At 35.0% G+C, this 23,118-nt stretch overlaps 2 protein-coding genes across 3 annotated transcripts; both read left to right on the forward strand.

The window, feature by feature from the left end:
- The first annotated feature begins 3,850 nt into the window (after positions 1-3,850).
- Positions 3,851-15,900, forward strand: LOC100262244 (truncated FRIGIDA-like protein 1). 2 transcript variants are annotated; one of them, XM_019217241.2, is made up of 3 exons: positions 3,851-4,903; positions 14,975-15,147; positions 15,230-15,900. In XM_019217241.2, exons 1-3 carry the CDS (start codon positions 3,994-3,996, stop codon positions 15,746-15,748), a joined length of 1,602 nt encoding a protein of 533 aa, XP_019072786.1. In that variant the 5' UTR covers positions 3,851-3,993; the 3' UTR covers positions 15,749-15,900. The 2 variants fall into 2 exon arrangements, with proteins under 2 accessions (XP_019072786.1, XP_010644522.1); XM_010646220.3 differs by having other exon boundaries at positions 3,853-4,903; positions 14,975-15,150; positions 15,233-15,900.
- Positions 15,901-15,922: 22 nt separating this feature from the next.
- On the forward strand, positions 15,923-22,922 carry LOC104877608 (truncated FRIGIDA-like protein 1). Its single transcript, XM_010646219.3, has 4 exons — positions 15,923-16,088; positions 16,275-17,051; positions 21,811-21,881; positions 21,971-22,922. The coding sequence occupies exons 1-4, from the start codon at positions 15,923-15,925 to the stop codon at positions 22,256-22,258; spliced, it is 1,302 nt and encodes a 433-aa protein (XP_010644521.2). The 3' UTR covers positions 22,259-22,922.
- The last annotated feature ends 196 nt before the right edge of the window (positions 22,923-23,118 follow it).

Here is a 23,118-nt window from a genome sequence, read left to right on the forward strand (position 1 = left end):
GTTTAGGTTTTTAAACAGACTTTTGTTCTACAAAATATTAGAAAACAAATTTCAAAAAATTGTACTAAAAAATTGTTTTTCAAAACTGTTTTAAAAAATAGTTACCAATAACAACCTAGTTGTTTTATTTTGTTTTCACTTGTTTTCTAAGAATTGTTTTAAAAAATAATTATACAAATACGTAAAATAATTAAAAATAAAACACTAAACATATAAATTATTTAAAAAATATTAAAAACAAGTTAAAAACATTTTAGATTTTTAAACATACTTTTGTTTTATAAAACATCATAAAACAATTTTTAAGAATTATTTTTTAAAAACTATTTTAAAAGACAATTACTAAACAAGCCCTAATTCATCTCTCGATTAATATGATTTTAACAAAATAAAATTTGAATTTAATATTTCCTCCAAATGTATTAGATTAAAGTTTAGTGAAAGTGGTATTTTGATTTTAATAAAATAAGGTCTGAATTTAGCATTTTCTCTAAATGTAATAGATGAGAAGATTTTTTAAAAGACAATCAAGAAAAAAAAAAAAAAAAAAATTCAAAGACAACAACGTTTTGAACATACTTAACCTAAAAAGACCGTCTTAAAGCTTAAATTTTTTGGGAAAATATTTTAAGGGTTCTTAAAAAATCTTATCTTATATTATTTATAACAAAAATAGAACAAATAATTATAAAATATTCTTCCTACAAAAATATAAAAACAATCTTTAAATTAATAGCTTAATTTTTATAATTTGTTCAAATAAATTACTCAAATTCTTAAGTTATATTTTTTATTTAACAAATTAAGTGGTCTCCATTGGACCCAAAAAAAAGTTGTCATATTTGTATCTTAATCAATCTAATGACTTATGTTTATATGGATATTTTTATAGTAATTTATTAATTTGTGCATTCTTTATTTTAAGAATCAACAAATATTAAATTAAATTCTAAGAAATATGTATTTTTTAATTAATTAATAAATTCCTTTTAAAATACAACCCTTCATTTTATTCATTTTTAACCCATTAGTATGATAAAATTAGAATTCCAAATGATCTGTATTTATATTATAATGTGGAGATAATATTGTACCATTAAACAACATTTTATTTCTTAATAAAAAAATAAAAAATAAGATTGAATACAATATAAGTAGGGGTGGTTCGTATCGGGTCAAAGTTAAGATATTCTAATAAATAAGTTAACTCAAACACGACATGAATAATAATCAAATTGAAAATATAAACCTAAATACGAATTCATTATTACACAAGTAACATGTTGTGTAACTTATTTAACATATTTAATAATCAATAAATTAACGTTCTGACAAGACATGTTTATGACTTAATTGATTTATTTATTTAAAATTAAATTTCAAATAAGTGAAATATGGATTAAAAGTTCATAGTTATAACAAAGTTAATTTCGATGTTTATTAAATGGGTCAATTTGAATTGAAATTATATTATACACGTTGACCCAAAACTTTTTTGTTTATTAAATGTATTATGTGGGACAATAAAAATATAAGTTAAACATGATTATACTTGATCCAAACCCGTAAAAAAACATATTAAATTCGAGTTGTATTGACTAATAGTATCAGGTGTTAGTTGACTTTAACAAATTTTAACTCTTAATTTTGTAATAATAGGCGGCAATATAAACTAAAAAGAGTGGAGAAAAGAGGCATAAACAAAATTTTATAGTAATTCTACAAATTTTGACTTATGTTCACTTCCCTCAAAATTTTAAACCAAGTAAAGAGATTAATCTTCGAAGGCTTCAAATCAAGCTTTAATCTCTTTTGTACTTGAATTCTCGATTTTAAGAGATCTTATACAATTGATCATTAAGAGATGTTTTACTTTTAAACTCTCTCACAAGATTATTATTATTATATATATATATAACAAGATCCTAAGTAGGGGTGTAAATAAGGTTGGTTTGGTCAGTTTTTGAGTAAAAAATAAATCGATCTGATATAATTGATTCTATACATGAAAAAACCCAAACCTATTAGATTTTGAGTGAAAAATTGAATCAAACCAAGTTTTTTAAGATTCATTTAATTCGGTTTTCATTGATTGGTTTTTACCCAATTTAATGACCTTTTCTAGTCTTTAACCCAATGATAGATTTGTGGTTATTTTCAACCCAAAGCATATCAATTCGAATTTATATTAGGTCTTAAATCTAATTTGTTTTTAAAAATTAATTGAAACCAACTTGGATTTGATGTTAAAAATATATTAAATACATTTGGAATTAATTTGACCATAATATGAAAAGAATGAATTACTTTAATAAAATATAATAATAATAATAATAAAACTTATTAAATATCAAACAATTATATATAAATTTAAAAATATCAGTTTTGGTTTAGTTTTTATCAATTAGGAAACAAGAAATTAAAAACCGAACCAACAAGATTAGTTTTCAAAATTCTCAAATCAAACCGACTTTTTTATTATTATTATTATTAAAAATAGAACCAATATGATTAGTTTTGATTGATTTAGATCAATTTTTTTGGTTTTTTTTTTTTAATTTTGCTTACACCCCTAATCCTAGCACAATTTTTTGCGCAACTTAATTACAAAGGAGGCTAGGATTGACGTGTGTACTAAAGAATATGCAAAATTTGGTTTTAATGTACTTAAATCAAAATGATATCTCTTAGGGTTAGGGGTCTCCAATGGGCGGGCCGGGCCGTAAATAGGAGGCCCGCGGCCCGGGCGGGGGGCTTTTTTAAATAAGCCAAAATGGCTTTAAAAAAAGCGAAGGGAGAAGGGGGGATTCAAACCTCTCCTCTCATGCTTAAATTTCAAGGTTCTAACTAACTGAGTTACATTCCTTTTATGCTTATTAATTGAATATTTTTTTTAATACTTTTTATTTTTGTAGTTTTTTTTAAAGGGGCGGGCCTAAGGGCTGAGCCGGCCCTCCGGGCCTAAATTTAGGCCGGTGGGCTGGCCCGCCCATAAACGGGCTCGGGCTGGGCTTTAGCCTGTCGGGCCGGGCCGGGCCTAAAGCGGGCCGTAGGCCGCGCGCTTTTTGGAGACCCTTACTTAGGGTTATTGAACAATTAATACAAGGTGCTGAAACTCACCATTTAGATATAATTTCCCTCAATTAGTTAATATGAGTGGTCGACCAATGTATTAGTCATTGGTGATACGAAGGTACAACAAATAATGGTTAGAGGATATAAAGCTTGTTCCACTAATTTGGGGGTGACCAATAAGTGACTTGATCAGTTAACCTAGGTATTGACCAATGACTTGATTGATTAAGCTTCCCAACTTAATGAGTGGCCATCGCTAAAACTTGCAAAAATAACTTAAAGGTTACCTCCACTAATCAACCTGGGGATTTAAGTCGAAATAAAAGAAACCCGTTTTGAAATGTTTTTGACCAAGTCAAACTATGGTTTTTTTCTTAAATAATTTTTTATTCAATTTATATAAAAAAACACAATTTAAGATCATTTTGAATGAGCCAGGTGTTTTAAAAGGTAAATAAAATGTAATAATCTCTTAGTGCACTATTCAACCTTGCAAAATATGATCACAAGATATCCTTATGATGCCCTCTTGACCTTCATTTTTCAGATGATTTCAACCATCGTTAAATAAACTAACATTAAAGAGGTTAATAATATTATTAGTCGTTTAGGAAAATCTTGGGATAACAATTTATATCTTTATGTGCTTTTTCACCCATCTTACTGGGAGGCCCAAAAGTCATATTAGGCCTCCTACGGCCTCTGGCCCATGATAAGCCCACTCTTAAAACAGAAAAGCCCGAAAGAAAGGGAAAAAAGGGGAAAAAAAAGAAGGAGAAATTTAATGGTGCAGTAACACAATTGCCAAAGCGACACCGTTTTTTCAGTTCGAAACGTCGTCGTTTCACGATTTCTCACTCTTCACAACTTTCTCCTAGGTTTGGCTCTGCAACTAGGGTTTGCTTTCTCCGTTCTTCAATGGCGGAACTAAAGACGATTTCAGCTGCTCTGAAACTGATCGATGCCAAAAAGGAGAGCCTACGTAAAGCCTTTGAAGACCTCGAAGCTCACTCCTCCTCTCTCTCCTCCTTCACCCTCACCTGGTCCGCCATTGACGCTCACTTCTCCTCCATCCAATCATCTCTCTCCCGCCAATTCGAAATCCTTGAGTCCCGTACCGACAGCGTTCCTCAAAACGACACTCTTCCCACAAACAACGCTGTCTCTCTACCCGCACAAAGCAACGCCGTCTCTCTACCCCCACAAAACAACGCCGTTTCTCTACCCCCACAAAACAATGCCGTCTCTTTACCCCCACAAGAGAGTGCCATCTCTCGACCCACACAAAACAGCGCCGTCTCTCGACCCCCACAGAACAACGCCAATCCATCTCACCCTCAGCTGAGACTCCTCTGCTCCGCCATGGACGCCGAAGCCCTCCGCCGCTACATTATGGACCACCCCAACGACCGTGAGACCCTCCGCTCCGAACTCCTCGACGCCTTCCAGGTAGCACGGGACCCGGCAAAGATGGTTCTGGACGCTTTGACAGGGTTTTTCCCGTCAAATGCAAACGAAGATGGATCCAGTGAGCTGCACACTATGAGGCGGAGCTGCGTGTTCATGTTGGAGCAGTTGATGCTGTTTTCTCCGGAAATTGGTGAGGATGTGAGGCAGAGAGCGAAGAGTTTGGCGCAGGAGTGGAAGGGGAAAGTGAAAGTTGGAGACAACACGCTAAAGCCTATGGGGTTTCTGCATCTTCTTGCGGCGTATGGGTTGGGCTCGGATTACGATAGTACTGAGCTTCTTGAGCTTTTGATCGATGTTGTTCGGTATCGGGAAGTCTTTGGCTTGTGCCGCGGGCTCAATTTGGTGGATAAAGTTCCCGGTATGCTTCTCAGAAGGTTCACAATTTTATATGGAAATGCTTCTTGCTTATGTGTTGCTTTTTGTTGTTGCATTGATTATATGACACCCGATTCAACAATATTATTTGCAGTCTGGTTGATTATTTTATTGTTCCAAATGCATGTTTGTATACTGATAAATCTATTTTAGTTTCCTCACTGTATTATGTTTTTGTTCATTGTTGTTGGTTTAATACAATGAAGTTTATTCTATTGTGCATAGAAGTGAAAAAATCTTCACTAGTGATTTGTAAAAGATGATATCCTATGACAAAGTGGGCTTCAATCATCTGCATAAGGAGTTATGTAGCTAGCTAACAACATAATGCAATGGATACTGCTATGACTTCTAATTTGGATGCTTGATCGTTTCAGCCATCATGTTTTGAGTGTTTGACTAAATGCAGTCTTAGATCCGTCAAATGTGTTTTGTTTTATTTTTTATGTTGATGGCTTCATGGCAATATATAGCATCTATTCGTTGTTGGTTCTAGATAGTGGGTTTCAGCAGGTGAGGTTTATTTTTCATGGATTACATTGTCATGGGTTTTGTAAATTTCCTTTTCCCATGTTGGGGAATGTTATCTTTTGATGTTATCATTCATGATGAGTTTGCTTGTGTTGTTTGGCCTTTGTTTGTTTAAATCAGATAGTTTGTAATGGTTTTAACTATAAAAGGAAGTTGAACTTTGAAATGGGTGTGAAAAATATGAGCTGAAAAACTTATTGAAGAGTTAAACTGCAGCAAAACAGGATGAAGTGAAAAGAGTTATATATATGAAATTCAGAGGGTCACTGAAAACAAAAATAGTTATCTTCAAGACAGGAGTGCAGCATTAATTAATTTAAACTCAGGAGTTGAAAGAAGATTTAGTGATTTAGAATTCAAAAATATGATATTTGTTGTGATGTTGTATCTCTGTAGAGGCTACCCATCTAAGTTGAGTCAGTGAGAAATATCAGAAGTTCAAAAAATATGGAGGACGTCACATCAACAATGAATTATTCAAGGTGTCTGGGTATTAGAAACATGCCTGCTCTAAACAATGCTCTTCTCAGTTAGTGGTTCTGGAAATTTGTGATTGAATGGGATTCCCTCTAGAAACTGGTGATAGTTGGGTAGTTTGGGCAGGAAGAGGGGGGCTGGTGCTCTAGACTAGTGAGGGAAGGCTATGGATTAGAATACCACCTTGCTATCATTTCTAAAGGCTTGACTAAAAATTGATTAACAAATATCATTGATTTATTAAAATAGGATTTTGTTTACAACAAAGGTTTGACATTTATTGCTATTGAGAGTTTTCGGAAATATTCTCTTTGATGCCCCCTAAGAGTCATGTAGTTATTTTATTTTATTTTTATTAGTCAAATTGAAACTGCATTTTGAAAAAGAAAGAAACCATCTCTAGGAAATTTAAAAATTACAGCTAGAGTATAAATTCAAAAATTACATCTAAAAACTACAATTTTAGTATACATTTAGATATTGTATTAATTCAAATTGATTACAACAATAAAAGGGCATAGGTGGTAAGATGAGAATATCTTCCATAGAAGCTTAGTAAATATAGTTGTAAGACACATATCTTATGCATGCAATTCATTTATTAATTTAAAATAAATGCATAAAAAGCAAATATTAAAAATTATTATTTTTAAGTTGATACTCTTGGTTATGCGTTGGATAAATGTGTGCTTTAAAATAATAAAAATTTGTCAAGTTGAAGGTTAAGGAATATGTGAAAAAGCTCGAGAGTTTTTTTTTTCAAAGTCTCGACCATCAGGTTAGTTTTTCACATGCAAATGTACATGTGGGCACACACATGCACACACATGGGTGTGCAGAAGCCTACCTACACACACACACATATATAAGGTAGACTTAGAGTTTAAGGGAATATAGTCTTGCAAGGTTCAACTATGGGATGATGGATATGGCCATAGGTCTCCCAATTTAATTATATCAAATGCAGTATAAGGTACTTATTCAAAGATCAAGATTTTAAGAGTATATGTGAGAGTGTGTGTATAAATTTCCAATTTAATTCCTAACTTTTAGCAATTAGTTTCCTAGTCTTTTGGGATTAGATTTTGATTTTATTTACTATTTTAAATAAAGAGAAAGGATGGTTATATTCGAAATCTCTATTTAATTTTGTATATATCCCTTATTTTAAGAGATTGTTTGTTACTAGAATTGTGGGCATTCAATTACATGTCTATTGTCATGGTTCTCCTGTATATTCTAGCCTTTTCTTTTGTTTATGTGATATAAGAAAAATTAGGGTTTTCCTCTCTAAATCTCAATATGGTATTAGAGCCATATCTGTACCTATCACTATCCAAATGGTGAAATACGGAATGACCACTCTGGACTCAACCTCCACTTTGAACATGTCCTCTAACTAGGAGTGGTAGATTAGAAAGTTTGGTTTTGCCGATTACTAGGCATAAGTTGAGTGAAAATTATTTCCTTTAATGGAGATTTCATTTGTGGGAAAGGAAAAGATGATTTTCTCGTCAAGGCTACCGTCACTCCATCAATAGAGATCCGAAGTACAAGGACTGGAAATCTAAAAATAGCATGGTGATGTCATGGTTAATCAATTCCATGACCAAAAAAATCAGAGAAGACTTTATGTACTACAAGATGACCAAGAGAATTTGGGATGCTGGAAAGGAAACCTACTCGGATAATGATAACGCATTTGGATTATTTGAGGTAAAAAGGTATCCTAAACGATCTCCGTTAAAGAAAACTTACTCAATACTCTAAATAGATATCTGAAGTGAAAGGTGAATCTTAATGATGGACTACACCTAGGAGGGGGGGTTGGTGAATAGGTGTTGTTGAACAATTTTAAAAAATCTCTTAACAAAATTACCTAACCTTAGAATTCCTCAATGTCAACAAACTTCTCTTCCAACAACTTTTCAACAAAGCATAAAATTCACAAGCAAGTATGAATGCAATAACACCTTCCCAACAATTTATAAATGCAATTCACATGCAAATGCTTCAACACTCCTCAAAATTAATTCATAAGAACAATTCTCTCCTTAACTCATTTCCAATTACTACAAGATATCATTAACCAAAACGAACATAAAAATTATTCAAGATATCCAATGGATAATCACACCTATTTCAACTCATTTTTCTTCCATTCAACATATATGCCTAAGTAACCCATGATATCAAAAATTGAAAATAAATCAAAGAGTAGAATGAGAGAAAGAGACAATGATACCAAATTTTAATGTGGAAAACCTTCAAAGAGATAAAAAATCATGGGCCTACAACTGATCGAAAACATCCATTATGAAGAACAAAAACTTAATATAAGGTTTTACTTAGCTCATGCCAACCAATCCTTCTTGGACCATTTGATTAGTATCTTTCACTTTCAGTTTCTCACCTTTTTCTTCCGAAGCACACTTAGAGTTCACACCAAGTTCGATCTCGACCTCTTCTTGAATCCACACAAGAAGAAAATAGGTTTTTACCCAAACCCAAATAGACTAGAAATTGAGAGATGAATGAATGAAGTATGAACCCATCTTTTTCTCAAGAAAATCCATTGAAAACAGTTTGGAAAACAATAGAAAAGTTGGATTTTCTTGGCAACCAAACACCCCAAAATAGGAAAGGAGAAGAGAACCAAAGGGGATGGCTGTTGCTGTGTTTTTCTCTCCATCACAGGAAGCAAGTCTTGGGTTTTTAAATAAAGGAAACCCTTGATCCAATGGATGAGATTTCATAAAAAAGTGTAAGCTGGATCGATCCTAGAACATAACATTTTGAACACTTAGTAAAAAAATTGCTTCCAAACCTTCCTAACTCCTTAAAAAATATTTTAAGTAAAATAACATTTAAATAATATGATTGATTCAATTCCATCCAACTCCAACCTCAGCTACATACCTTAGTCTCTTGACAAATTCAACAACTTGATCCTCATTAGGCAAGTAGTCCAAAGAAGAATTGGAAAAATCGAGTTAGGAAACACTTAGGAATTGTGTTTGGAATTGCCAACCCAGCTAAACACTCACAGGAAGCAAATAGATCTCTTTGATAATGCTAAATTTGGCTGTTCAAAATGTTGTCTCAAGTATAAAAAGATTGTTGAGAAAGAAAGAATTTTTAAATTCTTGTTTGTGCTTCACAAAAATTTGGAAGAAGTAAGAGGAAGAATCCTTGGAATTAAGCCTTTTCCTCCAACTGGAGAAGTTTTTTTCGAGTTTCCCAAAGAGGAAAGTAGAAAGAAGATTATGATGGGAAACCAAGTTCCATTAAACCTGAGTGAAGGATTTGTCCTAGCAACTTGTGGAACCAATCCTACTCACCACAATCTCGCCAAGGAAGGGAGGAAGACCATGGTGTGACAATTGTAGAAAACCCGAACACATGAAGGACATTTGCTAGAAGTTGCATAACAAGCTAGTTGACTGAAAACTGAGAGGTTCTGCTAAAAGTCGTGGCTTCACGTTCATTGAAGAGGAGAAGTCTACACCTGAGGCTACTTTGTTTAGTAAAGAGCAAATGGAGCTACTTCAAATAGTGATCAACCAACAAACATCATCCCTTTCTCCACCTGAGTCCACAAGCACTATCAAATGTCTCTTTCTTAGCTAGTCTTCTACTAAAAAAGGTTACAAATGCTACTCCCCTATCACTAGAAAATTCTACACTTCCATGCATAGTTGTTAAAAACTTATAATACATGATATAATACATTTTTTTATGGAAATTGATACATATCACAATCTATATATTACTTTAGTACATATACAACATACGATACGGTACGTGATATTACGATACGATGATACATACATCTTCAACTATTTTCTATAATTTTTTTTAAAAAATCAAATTAATTAATTTATTTTTTAAATCATATTATTTTTTTTTTGTTAAAAGAATATTATATTAATTGTTTAAAATATATAATAAAATATTAAAAATTGATTGTAAAGAGGAGAAATAGGTAAATAATCTTACATGAAAAACTACATTCTTGTTGTCAAATACTATATTGGAAGTCAAGTAAGTTTATTTTTATAATGAATATTGAAAAATTTTCATTTGAATGGTTTGAATGTTTACAATGAAAATGATGGCGATTAGTGAATGAATTTTTTTACTTAAAATATTAGTTTTTCTTATATATATATATATGTTTAAATTTGGAACTAAAAATAATAGCTAAAAATTGAATACGTTTATTTTTATGGATTATATGATGAATCTATCTATTAAAGTCATATTTTGTTAATCAAAATTTGTCAAAACTTTAACATTTAATGTTTTCATATGATATGATATAGTTTAACTTTTTAGATCTTCCTATCTTCCATAAAATTGGTTATATATTACTTTATACTTTATACTTTCAATAAATATATACACATACATATTTTTCTATTTATTTTTCACTATATAAAAAACTTATGATACACAATACAGAAAAGTAAAAAAATGATACACGATGCATTTTACGAGTTAACAACCATGCTTTCATAGATGCAACCTTTTTGAAAACCAATCATATGGACCAAAAACTTATATTCAGGGGAAGAACTCAACTGTACAAGAAAGTAATTTTTGGCTTAATACTTCCATTCCATTAGAAACCAAGACCGAGCCCACCTTCATTACCTCAATTCCACTAGAAACTAAGCCTAACATCATCATATCACTAAATTAGTTTTGTCTTTGCCTAACAGCCAGGATTCAGTCACTCCCATCCATACTCAACTTGAAATTGATAACAAGCTCTGTGTTTATTCAAGGAGGAAAAGACCTTAAGGGAAATAGAGGATCACACACCTCCTGAGCAAAAACATGAATCCAATTTGAGTCCAAATAGTCTAGGTAACACTTTTCATGAAATTTAGATTGATAGTACTGCTAATGATGATCTTGATGTTCTTATTGCGTTAAGGAAAGGTGTGAAAGCATGTACCCAACATTCTATCTACAATCATTCATATGACATAGACTACCAAGCGACTTTTGCTCTTGTTGCTAAGCTCGATACAATTCAGGTTTTGTTATACTTTGAAGCTAACCTAGATTGGTCCCTTCATCAATTAGATGTTAAAAATGCTTTCCTCAATGATGACTTGGAAAAGGAAATGTACATGAAAATTTCACCCGGTTTTAAGACAAGAAGCAATGTTAACAAAGTGTGCAAGTTTTGGAAGTCTCTGTATGGTCTTAAGCAATCGCATAAAGCGTGGTTTGACAGATTCACAAAAGCAGTCAAGGAGCATGAGTACTCTTAGGGATAAGCTGATCATACCTTATTTACCAAATTCTCTCTAAATGGGAAGATTGCTATTCTCATTGTTTATATTAACGATATCATTGTGATTGGGATTGTACTAAAGAAATGGAGTGCTCAAAGGAAGCTTTTGCTAGAGAATTTGAAATCAAAGACCTAGGAACTTTAAGATACTTTCTAGGCATGGAGGTTTCTTATTAAAAAAAAAAAAGCATTGTGGTTTCTCAACGTAAGTACATCTTGGATGTACTGAAAGAAACTGGAATGTTAGGATGCAAACCTATAGACACTTCGATGGAATCAAATTATAAGATTGGTTTAAAAGAAGATAGTCTTCTAGTTGGCATAGGAAGATATCAACAACTTGTTGGAAAGCTCATTTATCTCTCTCACACAAGGCCTAGCATGTGTTTCCAGTTAGTGTTGTAAGTCAATTCATGAACGAACCCAATAAGCCCACTGAAGAACATCTTGAAGTAGTTTATAGGATCGGTTGATACTTAGAAATGGCTCTTGGAAAAAGAATATTTTTTCGAAAAGGAACAAGTGAGGAAGTTGAAGTCTACTCAAATGCTGATTAGGTTGGATCAATTATAGACGGAAGGTCAACTGGGCTATTGCACCTATGTATGGGAAAACTTGGTGGCTTGGCATGGCAAGAAGCAATTTTTTGTTACAAGGAGTATTGTCGAGGTACAGTATACGGCTTTAACTGAAGTATATGATTGAAAAGATTGCTTGATAAATTATAAATTTCAACAAAAGAAGCTAATGAAGGTGTTCTGTGACAATTTGGCTACAATCAGTATTGCTAAAAATCTTGTTCATCATGATAGCACTAAGCATGTGGAGTTGGATTGTTATTTCATCAAAGAAAAATTTGAAGGGGTACTAAACTTGGTTCATACTTCTACACATCTTCAAGTAACTGATGTTCTAATGAAAACCCTTTCAAGAATAAAGTTTGAAGAATTGACTTCCAAGGTGGGAATGATTGACATCTATTCCCCAACTTGAAGGGAGTTTGAGTTTCCAATTTAATTCCTAACTTTTAGGAATTAGTTTCCTAGTCTTTTAGGATTAGATTCTGATTTTATTTCCTATTTTAAATAAAGAGATAAGGATGATTGTATCTGCAAACTCTATTTTAATTTTGCTTATATCTCTTATTTTAAGGGATTGTTTGTTACTAGAATTGTAGGGATTCAATGACAGGTCTATTGTCATGCTTCTTTTATATATTCTAGCTTTTTCTACTGTGTTATGTGATATAAGAAAAATTAGAGTTTTCCTCTCTAATATATATATTTATGTTAAGAATGGGATTTAAGCTTGAAGTGTTACTAAAATCCTTTTTTGTCTCTCTACAATCTAAGATGTTCAAAATTTTGTATGGCTTTATGGTTGTGCTTAGTTGCATTGCACAGAAAGGATCAGCTTGGGTATTTAAAAAGGTTCAAAGATCACATACTCAGAAATGAGGCTGCAATTTAATGGCACATGACATATATGACAAATTTGAGGACCTTGGTTGGAGCCTTGCTTTTGTGCTTGGTTAAGTGAATTTTTTTTAGAGTTTAAATAAAAAGCTATCCCACATCAATAATGTGAAAACCAAAAAAGCTCTATTTAAAAGATGGTGGCCCCTATGCTACCATAGCTCATGACGGATTAATCCCAAGTTGAAAAAGGTGCTGACATGGCACCAGAAAAATCGTCGATAACACTGAAAAATCGGTGTAATGTTGGTATATCGCTGATAAATAGGCGAAAAATTAGGGAAAAATGAAAAAAATTGGATGGGCAAGATGTCTACTTTAGTTGTCATGTTGGAGCCTTCCAATATCCAAAATATTGGCGATATTTGACATTTTAATTATGGAATCAATATCCATATAAAGTTCCTATCATCAGCATAATGTTTTATCACCTTTGTCCTTTTTGAGGGGTTTCAAAAGATTGAGGTAGCATGGTATGCTATACCTTTTTGGTCAAGGTTCTTAAGGCATTTTACAGCTAACTTTTGTTCTTGAATTCTGGTAAGGCTCAAAGATTGAGCCAGAGAATCAAAACATTTCTATCTTTTATGCAATATACAGTAGTCTCTTATGACCCTTAATAAGACAATTTTCCTAATTCTTTCTCTTTCTTTGCAAAAGTAGGAAAAGAGATGGAAAAGGAGTATTATTTAGACCTAAAAGAAATAGAAAATTTTCTATTTTCTTAGACTAAAAAAGGTAGAAACTTTGATAAAAAGTCAACTACCAACCAAAATAGAAATTTAACAAACCATGGCAAGCCCCAAGATGAACTTTAATCATCCATACTGTCTCAAATTAAGGTTTGGCCATTGGAACAAGCCTTTGCGCTTCTCTTGTAGTTCAAAGGATATTTCCAATGTTGTTCCCCATCTCTTTAATTCAATTTTAAACTTTAGAATAACCCCTATGATTACTGATTAAATAAAGCTTTGCTGAGAAAGGACAGTTATGTTGTAGTGTTTTCCTCCATTGAGTTTAGAATTATGGATTATTATATGGACTGTCAAGTGCTCATTTAATGCTCATTTGTGATCTCATAATCATTTTCTTACTAGTTAACAATTTTATGCATAACGCATTTTGTGAGTTTATTGCCCTAACCCCTTTGCTTTACTATTTTGAAATGATTTCGTGTTGAACTAGTTGATATAGGATCCATTTATGAAAAAAAAGGTTCCCATTGAGGGCTTAGATCCTAGAAAATCCCTAGGCTATATAAATTTGCATATCAGAACAAACTTATGATCTTTTGGGAATGGATTGAAGAAGTTGAAAATGATGACATCAGGATGATAAGGGTTAGTGAAGCTGATGAAAGTGGGAATTTCTGTTTTTCTAGCAGCATCCTGTCTGTCTGTCTGCCTATCTGTCTCTCTTCACACGAACATGTGCATGCACCGAATTTGCCTTCACTTCCTTTGCTTTCTTTCTCCATTTTTTCCCCCATCACTTTCGTTCGTTGCTTCCTTTTCTGTGCTTCTGTTTTTCTGTTTTTCATATTTTATTTATTTATTTATTTTCCTAGGTGGGTTTTGATTCTTTGTAATGCTTACACGACCCCCAATGTGATTATTATGCAACTGATGACTTCGGTATAATAGTAAGAAGGGAAAGATAAGATAAAAAAAAAATTACATCAGGAAATGGGTGAAAAGAAGCATCTTGTCACTTTATCTTGTTGTATTGTAATAATCTAAGTTTTCAACTGTAGTTGGAGTCTTTATGAATATGATGGAATGCTACATGTACTAAAGAAATTCAAAGTTGATTATGAAACAGTGAAGCTAATTTACTCCTAATATGACAGAGCAAACTGGTGAACTGATGTAGAAATATTTAGGGTTATGGAGGTTCCTCTGCTACTCGTGATTAGGGATTGAAATCCTGAACTGCTTAGCCTTAAAAGAAGCGAAATATAATAGGGATGAGATAAAATATTGGATAGAATAGGGAAACCGCTTTTGTTGTATTACAAACACATGGTTGCTATAGGGACCCAAGTTTGCGTTTGTGATGCATGAACATTCAGAGCAAAGTTGACAACAGCTGACCATTCTCATGCTTTTTGTCAGATCATCCAAGCATTAGTCATTGATGACTGCATTTTTGTCCAAAGAAGTGCTTACCTTTTGCTCTATGCTTCCAATAATTATCTTTTGGTTGTCTTCTTTGTCTTCTTTCAAGTGGAATCTAATGAATATGCATATTTTAATTACTGCAGATCTTATTCAAAATCTCATTGGCAGTGGCAAGCCAAATCTGGCAGTTAAATTTGTTTTAGAATTTAAGCTGACTCACAAGTTTCCGTTAATCGCCATCTTGAAAGACATTGTGGAGTCGTCCAGGGATGTTGCTAGAAAAGTTCGCAAAGATGGAAAGCATTCTCTTCAGTCAGTGGTAATTCTGATCTCCTCACATTATTTTTAGGATAACAGTTCAAACTCAATGCCTGTGCATGCTCATTAATTTTCTCAAGCAGAATGAAGCCACAAGCAAAGAAATCAGTGCATTGAAACTAGTGACTAAGTACATTAAAGACTACGATCTCAACAATGAATACCCTGGGGCCCCCCTTGAAGAGCGCATTCAGAAGCTCGAGAGCCAAATGGCCGCCAGGACGGCTGCCAAAAAGCGCCCTGCACTTGCCCCTGCTCCCAGGCCTAAGCAGCAGAAGAAGCAAAAAAGCAAGCAGGCTCAGACAACGGCAACAGCAAGTCCCTCAGTCCCAAGCGGTGCAGCAGGTACCAGTTCAACAGCTGCTCCATTCCAACAACCTCATTTGCAGGCACCGGGTTTGGTGCCAGATGGTCCTGTTCCATTCATGAACCCATCAGCTGGGCTGTATGGCTTTGCAGGAGTCCCCATGGGCTTCCCGGGGAACCTTGGCCCTCCTATGCCCCATTTACACCCAATGGAACCACAGCTGCCGATGCCATTTGCTCATGGTGGATACGGTTTGCAGTCTCTCTACCCTCCAGCTTACTTTCATCAGTAGTTCTTGGTGGTACTCTTTATGTTTTTTGTCCTTCATTTCTTTTACAGAAATTAGATGGTAGGTTAGATGTGTGGATGTCTGTATACTTGTATAGTGACACTTTTTTTCTTAAATAAATCATTTTGCTAATGGCATAGATATTTTTGGGTCAATCCTGAAAATATTTCCTGTGGCATGGTCGATTTTTTGGGTGTGTTAATTATCCTATTCTGGGCCACATCATTTTCCAGCCCAACCCATCCACCATGGAGGTCTCATATACATATCAGATGTCTAATGCTAATGGGATGTGCTTGGCCCATTCAACAAAGCCTCCTCACAATCCCGGGCCCAGAGTCAGGTACACATCTCAAAACGACATCGTTATGGCGTCTTTCACTTCACGGTGGACACAATTATACAAGTTTTTAACCGTACTTCTCTCTGCAGACTGCATATTTTCGGCAAACGACATCGTTTTACCCTGTCTAATACGGCGTCGTTTTTCTACCTTTTGTAACTTCTGCCGTCTTTCTTTCTCTCCTAGGTTTTTTGTTCTGGTTTCTTTGTTCTTTAATGGCGACAGTGAAGACAATCGCATTAGGGCTCACACTCATCGACGAGAAGAAGGAAGAACTTCGCATAGCCTTCGAAGACCTCCAAGCCCACTCCTCCTCTCCCTCCTCCTTCACTCTTACCTGGTCCGACATTGATTCTCACTTCTCCTCCATCCAATCCTCTCTCACCCGCCAATTCGACCTCATCCAATGCCAAAACGACGTCGTTCCCGAAATCCTCCAAAAGTATGTCCCTCCATCTCACCCCCGGTTGAAACTCCTATGCTCCAACATGGATGCCAATGGCCTCACACGCTACATCATCGACCACAGTAAGGACCGCCAAGAAATAGCATCCGAATTGCCCGATGCTTTCCGGGTCGCCCCGGTCCCGGCCAAGCTGGTTCTGGATGCTTTGCAAGAATTTTTCCCGCCAAACGAGGTTGATAACGAGGGTAACAAACTGGGTTCTTTGATGCAAACTCGTTTGCTTTTGTTGGAGCAATTGACGGCAGTTTTGCCTGAGATTAAGGCGGATGTGATGCAGAGAGCGAAGTACTTGGCTCAGGAGTGGAAGGGGAAGATAAATCGTGGAGCTGTGACAAGTAATGGCTTTCTAGGGTTTTTGTATCTCCTGGCAGCTTATGGAATGGGTTCAGATTTTGATAGCAGCGAGTATGTTGAATTTTTGGCCAATGTTGTTGTGCAGAATCGGCAACAAGGATTTACTTTGTGTTGCAGGCTTAATTGCGTGGATAAAGTTCCAGGTGTGTATTTGAGGAAGTTTGTAAGTTTGGAAGTTTTCTTTTAATTTTTTTTAATATGGAAATGTTCATTGCTTGTAGGATGCTTTTTGTTGATTGCGATATATGTAGCTCGTGGGCTAATTTTAGTGTTTATAGAACAGCTCTTTGTTGCTGATTCAATGCAATTTAGTTTTGCATGAAAAAAATTGTCACTTGTGCAAATGCTTATATTGATGAAATTACATGATATTATCTTTTACCAAGTTCAATGATTTATGTAGCCTAGGACAATTTCATTGTTTTTGTGATACCCTCTTAGTGGTTGATGCTAGAGGTGCAACTTGGTTGGGTTGACACAACTTGACCCAATCCAAACCCAACATTTGAGTGAGTTTGGTCAATCATTTTCAATACTTGGATTGAGTTTCGGTTATGTTTTTTTAACCTAAGCTCAATTTGAATTGGGTTTGGGGTTAGGTTCGAACAAGTTGAACTTAATCCAAACCCGATTTAATATTTTTTATAATATTTATAATGTATATTATCATATATAATAATATTTAATTTTTTTAGAATTTTAAGAAAGAGTATCAAATTATATTATATCATATTCTTTTGATTTTTTTTAGAAAGATATATAAATTTATTTTTTGAAATTTTTTTCCTATTTATTATTTAAATTTTGATATAAATATATAGAAAAATGTTTTTTTAAAGAATATTATGAATGAATTTTGAATCATGTAATTTCATCAACTTGATCAACTCGAGTCTAACCTGACCAATTTGAACTCAACCTGAGCTTAGAGAAATGAGGTTGGGGTAGGCTTAGGTTGGGCTAGTCTAATATTCGATAATCTTCAATTCAAACTTGGTCAAGAATCAAGGTTCAAATTGTTAGCCGTACGACTCAACTAAGTCGTATTTGCCTTGACCCTTTTGGTGTCGAGTCCGATACTTGATACCATCTTAATCACAAACTCGGCCAAAAATCAATTAAATTCGGTTAACTCCATTGAAATTCCGAGTTGACTCAATTAAACATCCAAATATTCTCCAGATTTACCCATAAATCATTTTTTTCCCTTTCAAATCACAACAAAGAGTAACCAAAATTAAGCAATCTCTAAAAGATTAGAGATTTTCCTATTGACAATGTTGTTGTGGTGATTGCTTGACTGGTGAGAAATATCATATTCTTCCATCAATGATGATATCTGCATGTTATTGTTGCCTCTCTTTGCTCAGGCTTTGTAGTGTCTCTAGTGCGATGTGGGCATGTGTTGCAAAGGAGGCTCTCTACCTCTGCCAAATAGGGTACTCTCTATTTGTGGTGTAGGATTGGGAATTTAAAGATAAAATGGGTAAATATATTATTTTATATAAAAATTATTTATTACTTCAAATGCTCATGTGTGTTATAAATGTGAATTTGAAGATTATTACTTTATATGTTAAGCTATGATATGAATTCCTTCAATTTGGTTAATGTATTGTTTTATATGGTAATCATATCATATGTAGTGTATTATTTTATATGCTAATTTATTCTTAATGATATATGGAAACCATTCCATTTATTATATTAATATGTTTTTAAGTTTATTAGTTTTTAAAGTTGATTGAATTATATTTATTTTTTAAAAATATTTTTCATAATATTTTTATAATTTTTTGAACTTCTTATCTTAATCCATCTTATTTGCTTATGGCTTGATACTTAGTTGAGACGCCAAGACCAATGTGCCTCAAAACCCCTTGAATCAATGATTGGCACTATGATTTTGAATCATGACAAAAATAGGTTAAACTCGGTTGCATCCTTCGAGTTATTGAAAGTTTCTCCAGTTAAACCCATAAATCATTTCCGCCCCTCTAAATCATGACAAAAGAACGTTAAACAACAACTAAAACCGAGAAATCTATGAAAAATAGAGATTCTCATCAATAAAAAAGTTTAGAAAGATCTATGACTCTTATCCATGATGAAGAAGAAGACAAAAGATGACATCCTCACAACGATCATGGATGGACTGTAGTGCTTTCGTGTTGAAGATGTCATTGTGGTGGTTACTTGATTGGTGGGAAAAAAAACCAAATTCTTCCATCGCGATCTTTGCATGTTGGTCTCACCTTTCTTTGCTTTGTCTTTGTGGTCTCATTGGTGTGGTGTGGATGTGCTTTGTAGAAGAGGAGGCGAAATTGGGTATACCGAGTCACCGACTACCCTCCTCACCTCCTTAGTCTCTTTCTCTCTTTGTGTTGTGGTTAGTCTCTCTTTTTCTCTTCGTATTGCAGTTACTAGTGATTGAGATTGGGAATTTGAAGAAAGGTGGTAATTTATTATTTTATATAAGAATGATTTATTATTTAAATGCCCATTGGCTTATGAATTGCGTCTATCTGCCTTATATGATAATGGGTTCGAAATTGGTAAAAGAAAAGGTGAAAATTCAATAATTTATTATTGTGGTATGAATTGCATCAATTTAAGTAATATGTTATTTTATATGGTAATGGTACCATATATAGTGTTTTATATGCTAATTTAAGTAATATATTATTTTATATGGTAATGGTAAAAGAATGTTTTAGTTCATGTATTGATTATGTGTTCATTAATAGTTGCTATATGGTTTATGGAATGAAGGTTGCTAACATTGTCTAGTGGTAAAAGTTTCACCAGCAGTTCATAGAAGATAATATTTTGAGGAAAAAGGGAGTCAAATTGTATGTTTTATAAATTATAAGTTATTTTCTATTTGATTGAGAACCCATGGCAATAGATACTGTCATGGCTTCTGCTCATGTGCATTACAGAGAGGAAGATTTGTCTTGAACATAGTGGGTTGGGTGGGTGGATGCCTGTGTGTGTGTGTCTCTCTGCTCATGTGCATTATAGAGAGGAAGATTTGTCTTGAACATAAGGTGGGTGGGTGTGTGGATGCTCGTGTGTGTGTGTGTGGGTTCTTTGCTAGCCACCCAATATGTGATGAACTAAGGAAAAAAAAATCAGCAGACTGTGGTGTCATATTGCCATTGTGATGTGACACTTCATAGTGTCTAGTGGTAGATTCTAATCCTTTGAGATGCTTACATGGTCTGATGTCATCAATTTCTCCATATTAACAGATAACTGTGCTAATATGGTAGAATGGGATCTGATAAAGTGGAAAAGTGTTGGCCCGGACCATGCAGCACCTTGGCCCCATGAGTGACCCTTGACACGACAAGGTGGCACAAGGGCACAATGCCTTGTGCAAGGAGACGACTTGGTGACCCATGGGCATAATGCCATGGCATGTTGCAGCACCGAGAGAGACTTGGATGATGCATATTGATGCAGCAACAACGATGTCAACCTAGATGGGATGCCTAAGGCTTGGCACAAGGGCACAATGCCTTGTGCACAGAGATGAGGAGTCATGGGCGGAATGCCATGACTTGTTGCTGCACCAAGAGATGGCTTGGCTAGGGAATGGTGCCATAATGGCAACACAATGGATGCAAGAGCATGTTGCCTCAGCATGGATGTGACCCAGATGTGCAGACTAAGAGAGGGCTGGGCATGCACATGAGCTGCAAGCAGCAACAACATGAAGAGTTGGATTCAAAGCAGGATTGCAAGTCGGGTATGAGTAGGAGTTTGGATTCCTGTTGGAAATGTGGTTTGAGTAGGGCTAGGATTGCTTGTCCCTAGTCCAAGTAGGAGTGGTTGGTGCCACAACCTATGAATAAGAGTCCAAGTAGAACTAGGTTTGTGTACTCCTAGTCTAACAAGAAGTGGGTGGCGCCACTCTATAAAAAGGGAGGACTAGAGAGCCTCTTGGCAGAGAATTTAGAGTAAGCATGAACTCACCAAAGAGATTGTGGGAGTCTTGGTGAAAACCATGTCTTGTATTCTTATTCAGTGAGGTAATAAAATACAGGTTGGGGTTGGTGCCCTATGATCTTGTGTGCCTTCTATGGGTTAGTCTCTGGTACATCTTGTGTGGGAATAGTGCAGGCTGGCTCAGAGGGCTTCTAAGTGCCACATGGATGCAAAAACTGGTGAAAGAATTTTGTGCCTGTGACAAAAAAGTTACGTGCCGGAAGCATCTTCTTGCTTCAGTATGATAATATAAGCTATTTCTACTGCACTTGGATTTTTTATGGACATGATGGACTTGTAGATGTATTGAGGAAATTTAAAATTTACATGAAAGAGGAAAGCTAATTTGCACGCTGTCTCAGGGCGAAAAGGTAAATTGGTCTAGGAACATTTTATGAGCGCTAAAAGGTAAATGGATTTAGAAATATTTTATGGTCAGGGAGGCTCCCCTGGTAGCCATTAGGGATTGAAATCCTGAACATTGAGCCTTTATAGAAGCAAAATATTATGAAAATGAAAGAAGAATAGGGAGAGAACTGGTGGGTCACTTTTGTCAAATTATGACTTCAAGCACAAGTTTGCATTCATGGTGCATAAACTTCATTCAGAGCAAGGTTGACAACACCTGTCAATTTTTCATTCCTTTTTTCAGATCGATCTAAGCATTGTACTAGTTGATGAGGCATTATATGTCCTGGAATTACATACCTTTTTCATCCATAGAATCAAATGCATACTTTTTGTTGTCTGTCTTCCCTGAATCAAGTCTGACAGTACTCCAATACTTGGTTTGATTGTGACATATCTTGTTGAAAAACTCATGAGCAAGGGCAAACATATTCTTGGTGACAAATTTCTTTGTGAATTTGAGCTTGACTGACAAGTGCCCCCTCGCTCCCATCTTGAAAGCCCATGTAAAGAAGTTTGAGAACCTTGCACAGAATGTTTATGACAGCAGGAATCAATCTCTTCAATATCTGGTAATTCTGATATCCTTGTATGATTCTTCAGATAAGAGTTCAAACTCAAACAGTCATCTGAGTGGATACTCATTAATTTTCACAAGCAGAATGGGGCCACAGGTGCAGAAATCACTATATTGAAACAAATAATTTCTTGCCTTGAAGAATACAAACTTGAAGCTGAATACCCTCGGGAACACCTTGAAATGCGTATTAAGATGCTAGAAAGAGAGATGAAAGACAGGAAACGCTCTGCAGCTGCCCTTGTTCCCAGGCATCAGCAGCAGCAGGAACTTGGAAGCAAGCATCCATGGACCAAGCCAGCTGGTGCAGCTGTCCCAAGTGTTGCTGGTGCCAGTTCAACTATTAATCCTTTCCAACAGTCACATTTATAGTCAGCAGGTTTCTTGCCAGATCGTTCTGTACCATACTTGAGCTCATCAGTTGAGCTCCAGGGGTTGGCAGGTCCAACACTTTCCACTGCTCGGTACACAGCCCCATCAGCTGGTCTGTATTGTTCTGCTGGCGTTCCTATGAGTTTCCCTGGGAACCTTAGCCCTGCTAGGCCACATGTTCAAGCATTGGATTCACAGATGCCAATACCATCTGGTTATTTTGATAGGCCATCTGGTCTCGGTGGATATAATTTGCAGCCTCATTACCATTGGACTTACTATCCCAGTAGCTCTTGATAATGTTCTCTGTGATGGTATAATTTTGGTTGGTACATATCTTTGTCTAAACTCTAGCTGTTAGAAAGCACATTGTGTTTTTAGATTACTGTGATTGTTGTAAAGCAACTAGTGTACAAAAACCACAGAACAAAAACAAAAAACCAGAAGTTTCTATCCTCCCCAGGTTATGCAGGTAAAGCCCTTCCTTGCTCCTAGGATCCAAGGAGGTGGGAAGAATTGCAGGAAATGGTCAGTGTAGTGTACATTCTTTTTTTCACATAAACCTTTTTTTATGGTCTTCGATAAATTGTTTGTTGTGGGATATTCATATTTGGGCGTCTAGAAAGTGGATGCCATATGTAAATGAAACTTTTCATTATGTTTTTACCCTTGTCAATTATATGGGAATTTGATTTCTGCATAAAGCTCACTGAAAGGAAGGCATTTTTGTAGAAAACTATCTGGTTTATTAATGTCATTTATGTGCTTGTTGTCTTGTGCTGTGCTTGTTGTCAGCACAATCTTGAATATAGACATCACAGGTTTGCCTGTTTTTGCCTCCTTCCTGACTGGGGCAAGAA

Source organism: Vitis vinifera, chromosome 19 (assembly GCF_030704535.1).
Source record: "Vitis vinifera cultivar Pinot Noir 40024 chromosome 19, ASM3070453v1".
Taxonomy (NCBI): domain Eukaryota; kingdom Viridiplantae; phylum Streptophyta; class Magnoliopsida; order Vitales; family Vitaceae; genus Vitis; species Vitis vinifera.

Coding starts and splice junctions, on each gene's coding strand:
- LOC100262244 (XM_019217241.2), top strand. CDS start 3,994: ATGGCGGAACTAAAGACGATTTCAGCTGCTCTGAAACTGATCGATGCC. Junction 4,904..14,974: donor TTTGGTGGATAAAGTTCCCG/GTATGCTTCTCA, acceptor TAATTACTGCAG/ATCTTATTCAAAATCTCATT. Junction 15,148..15,229: donor GAAAGCATTCTCTTCAGTCA/GTGGTAATTCTG, acceptor AATTTTCTCAAG/CAGAATGAAGCCACAAGCAA.
- LOC104877608 (XM_010646219.3), top strand. CDS start 15,923: ATGGTCGATTTTTTGGGTGTGTTAATTATCCTATTCTGGGCCACATCA. Junction 17,052..21,810: donor TTGCGTGGATAAAGTTCCAG/GTGTGTATTTGA, acceptor CCATCTTGAAAG/CCCATGTAAAGAAGTTTGAG. Junction 21,882..21,970: donor ATCAATCTCTTCAATATCTG/GTAATTCTGATA, acceptor TTTCACAAGCAG/AATGGGGCCACAGGTGCAGA.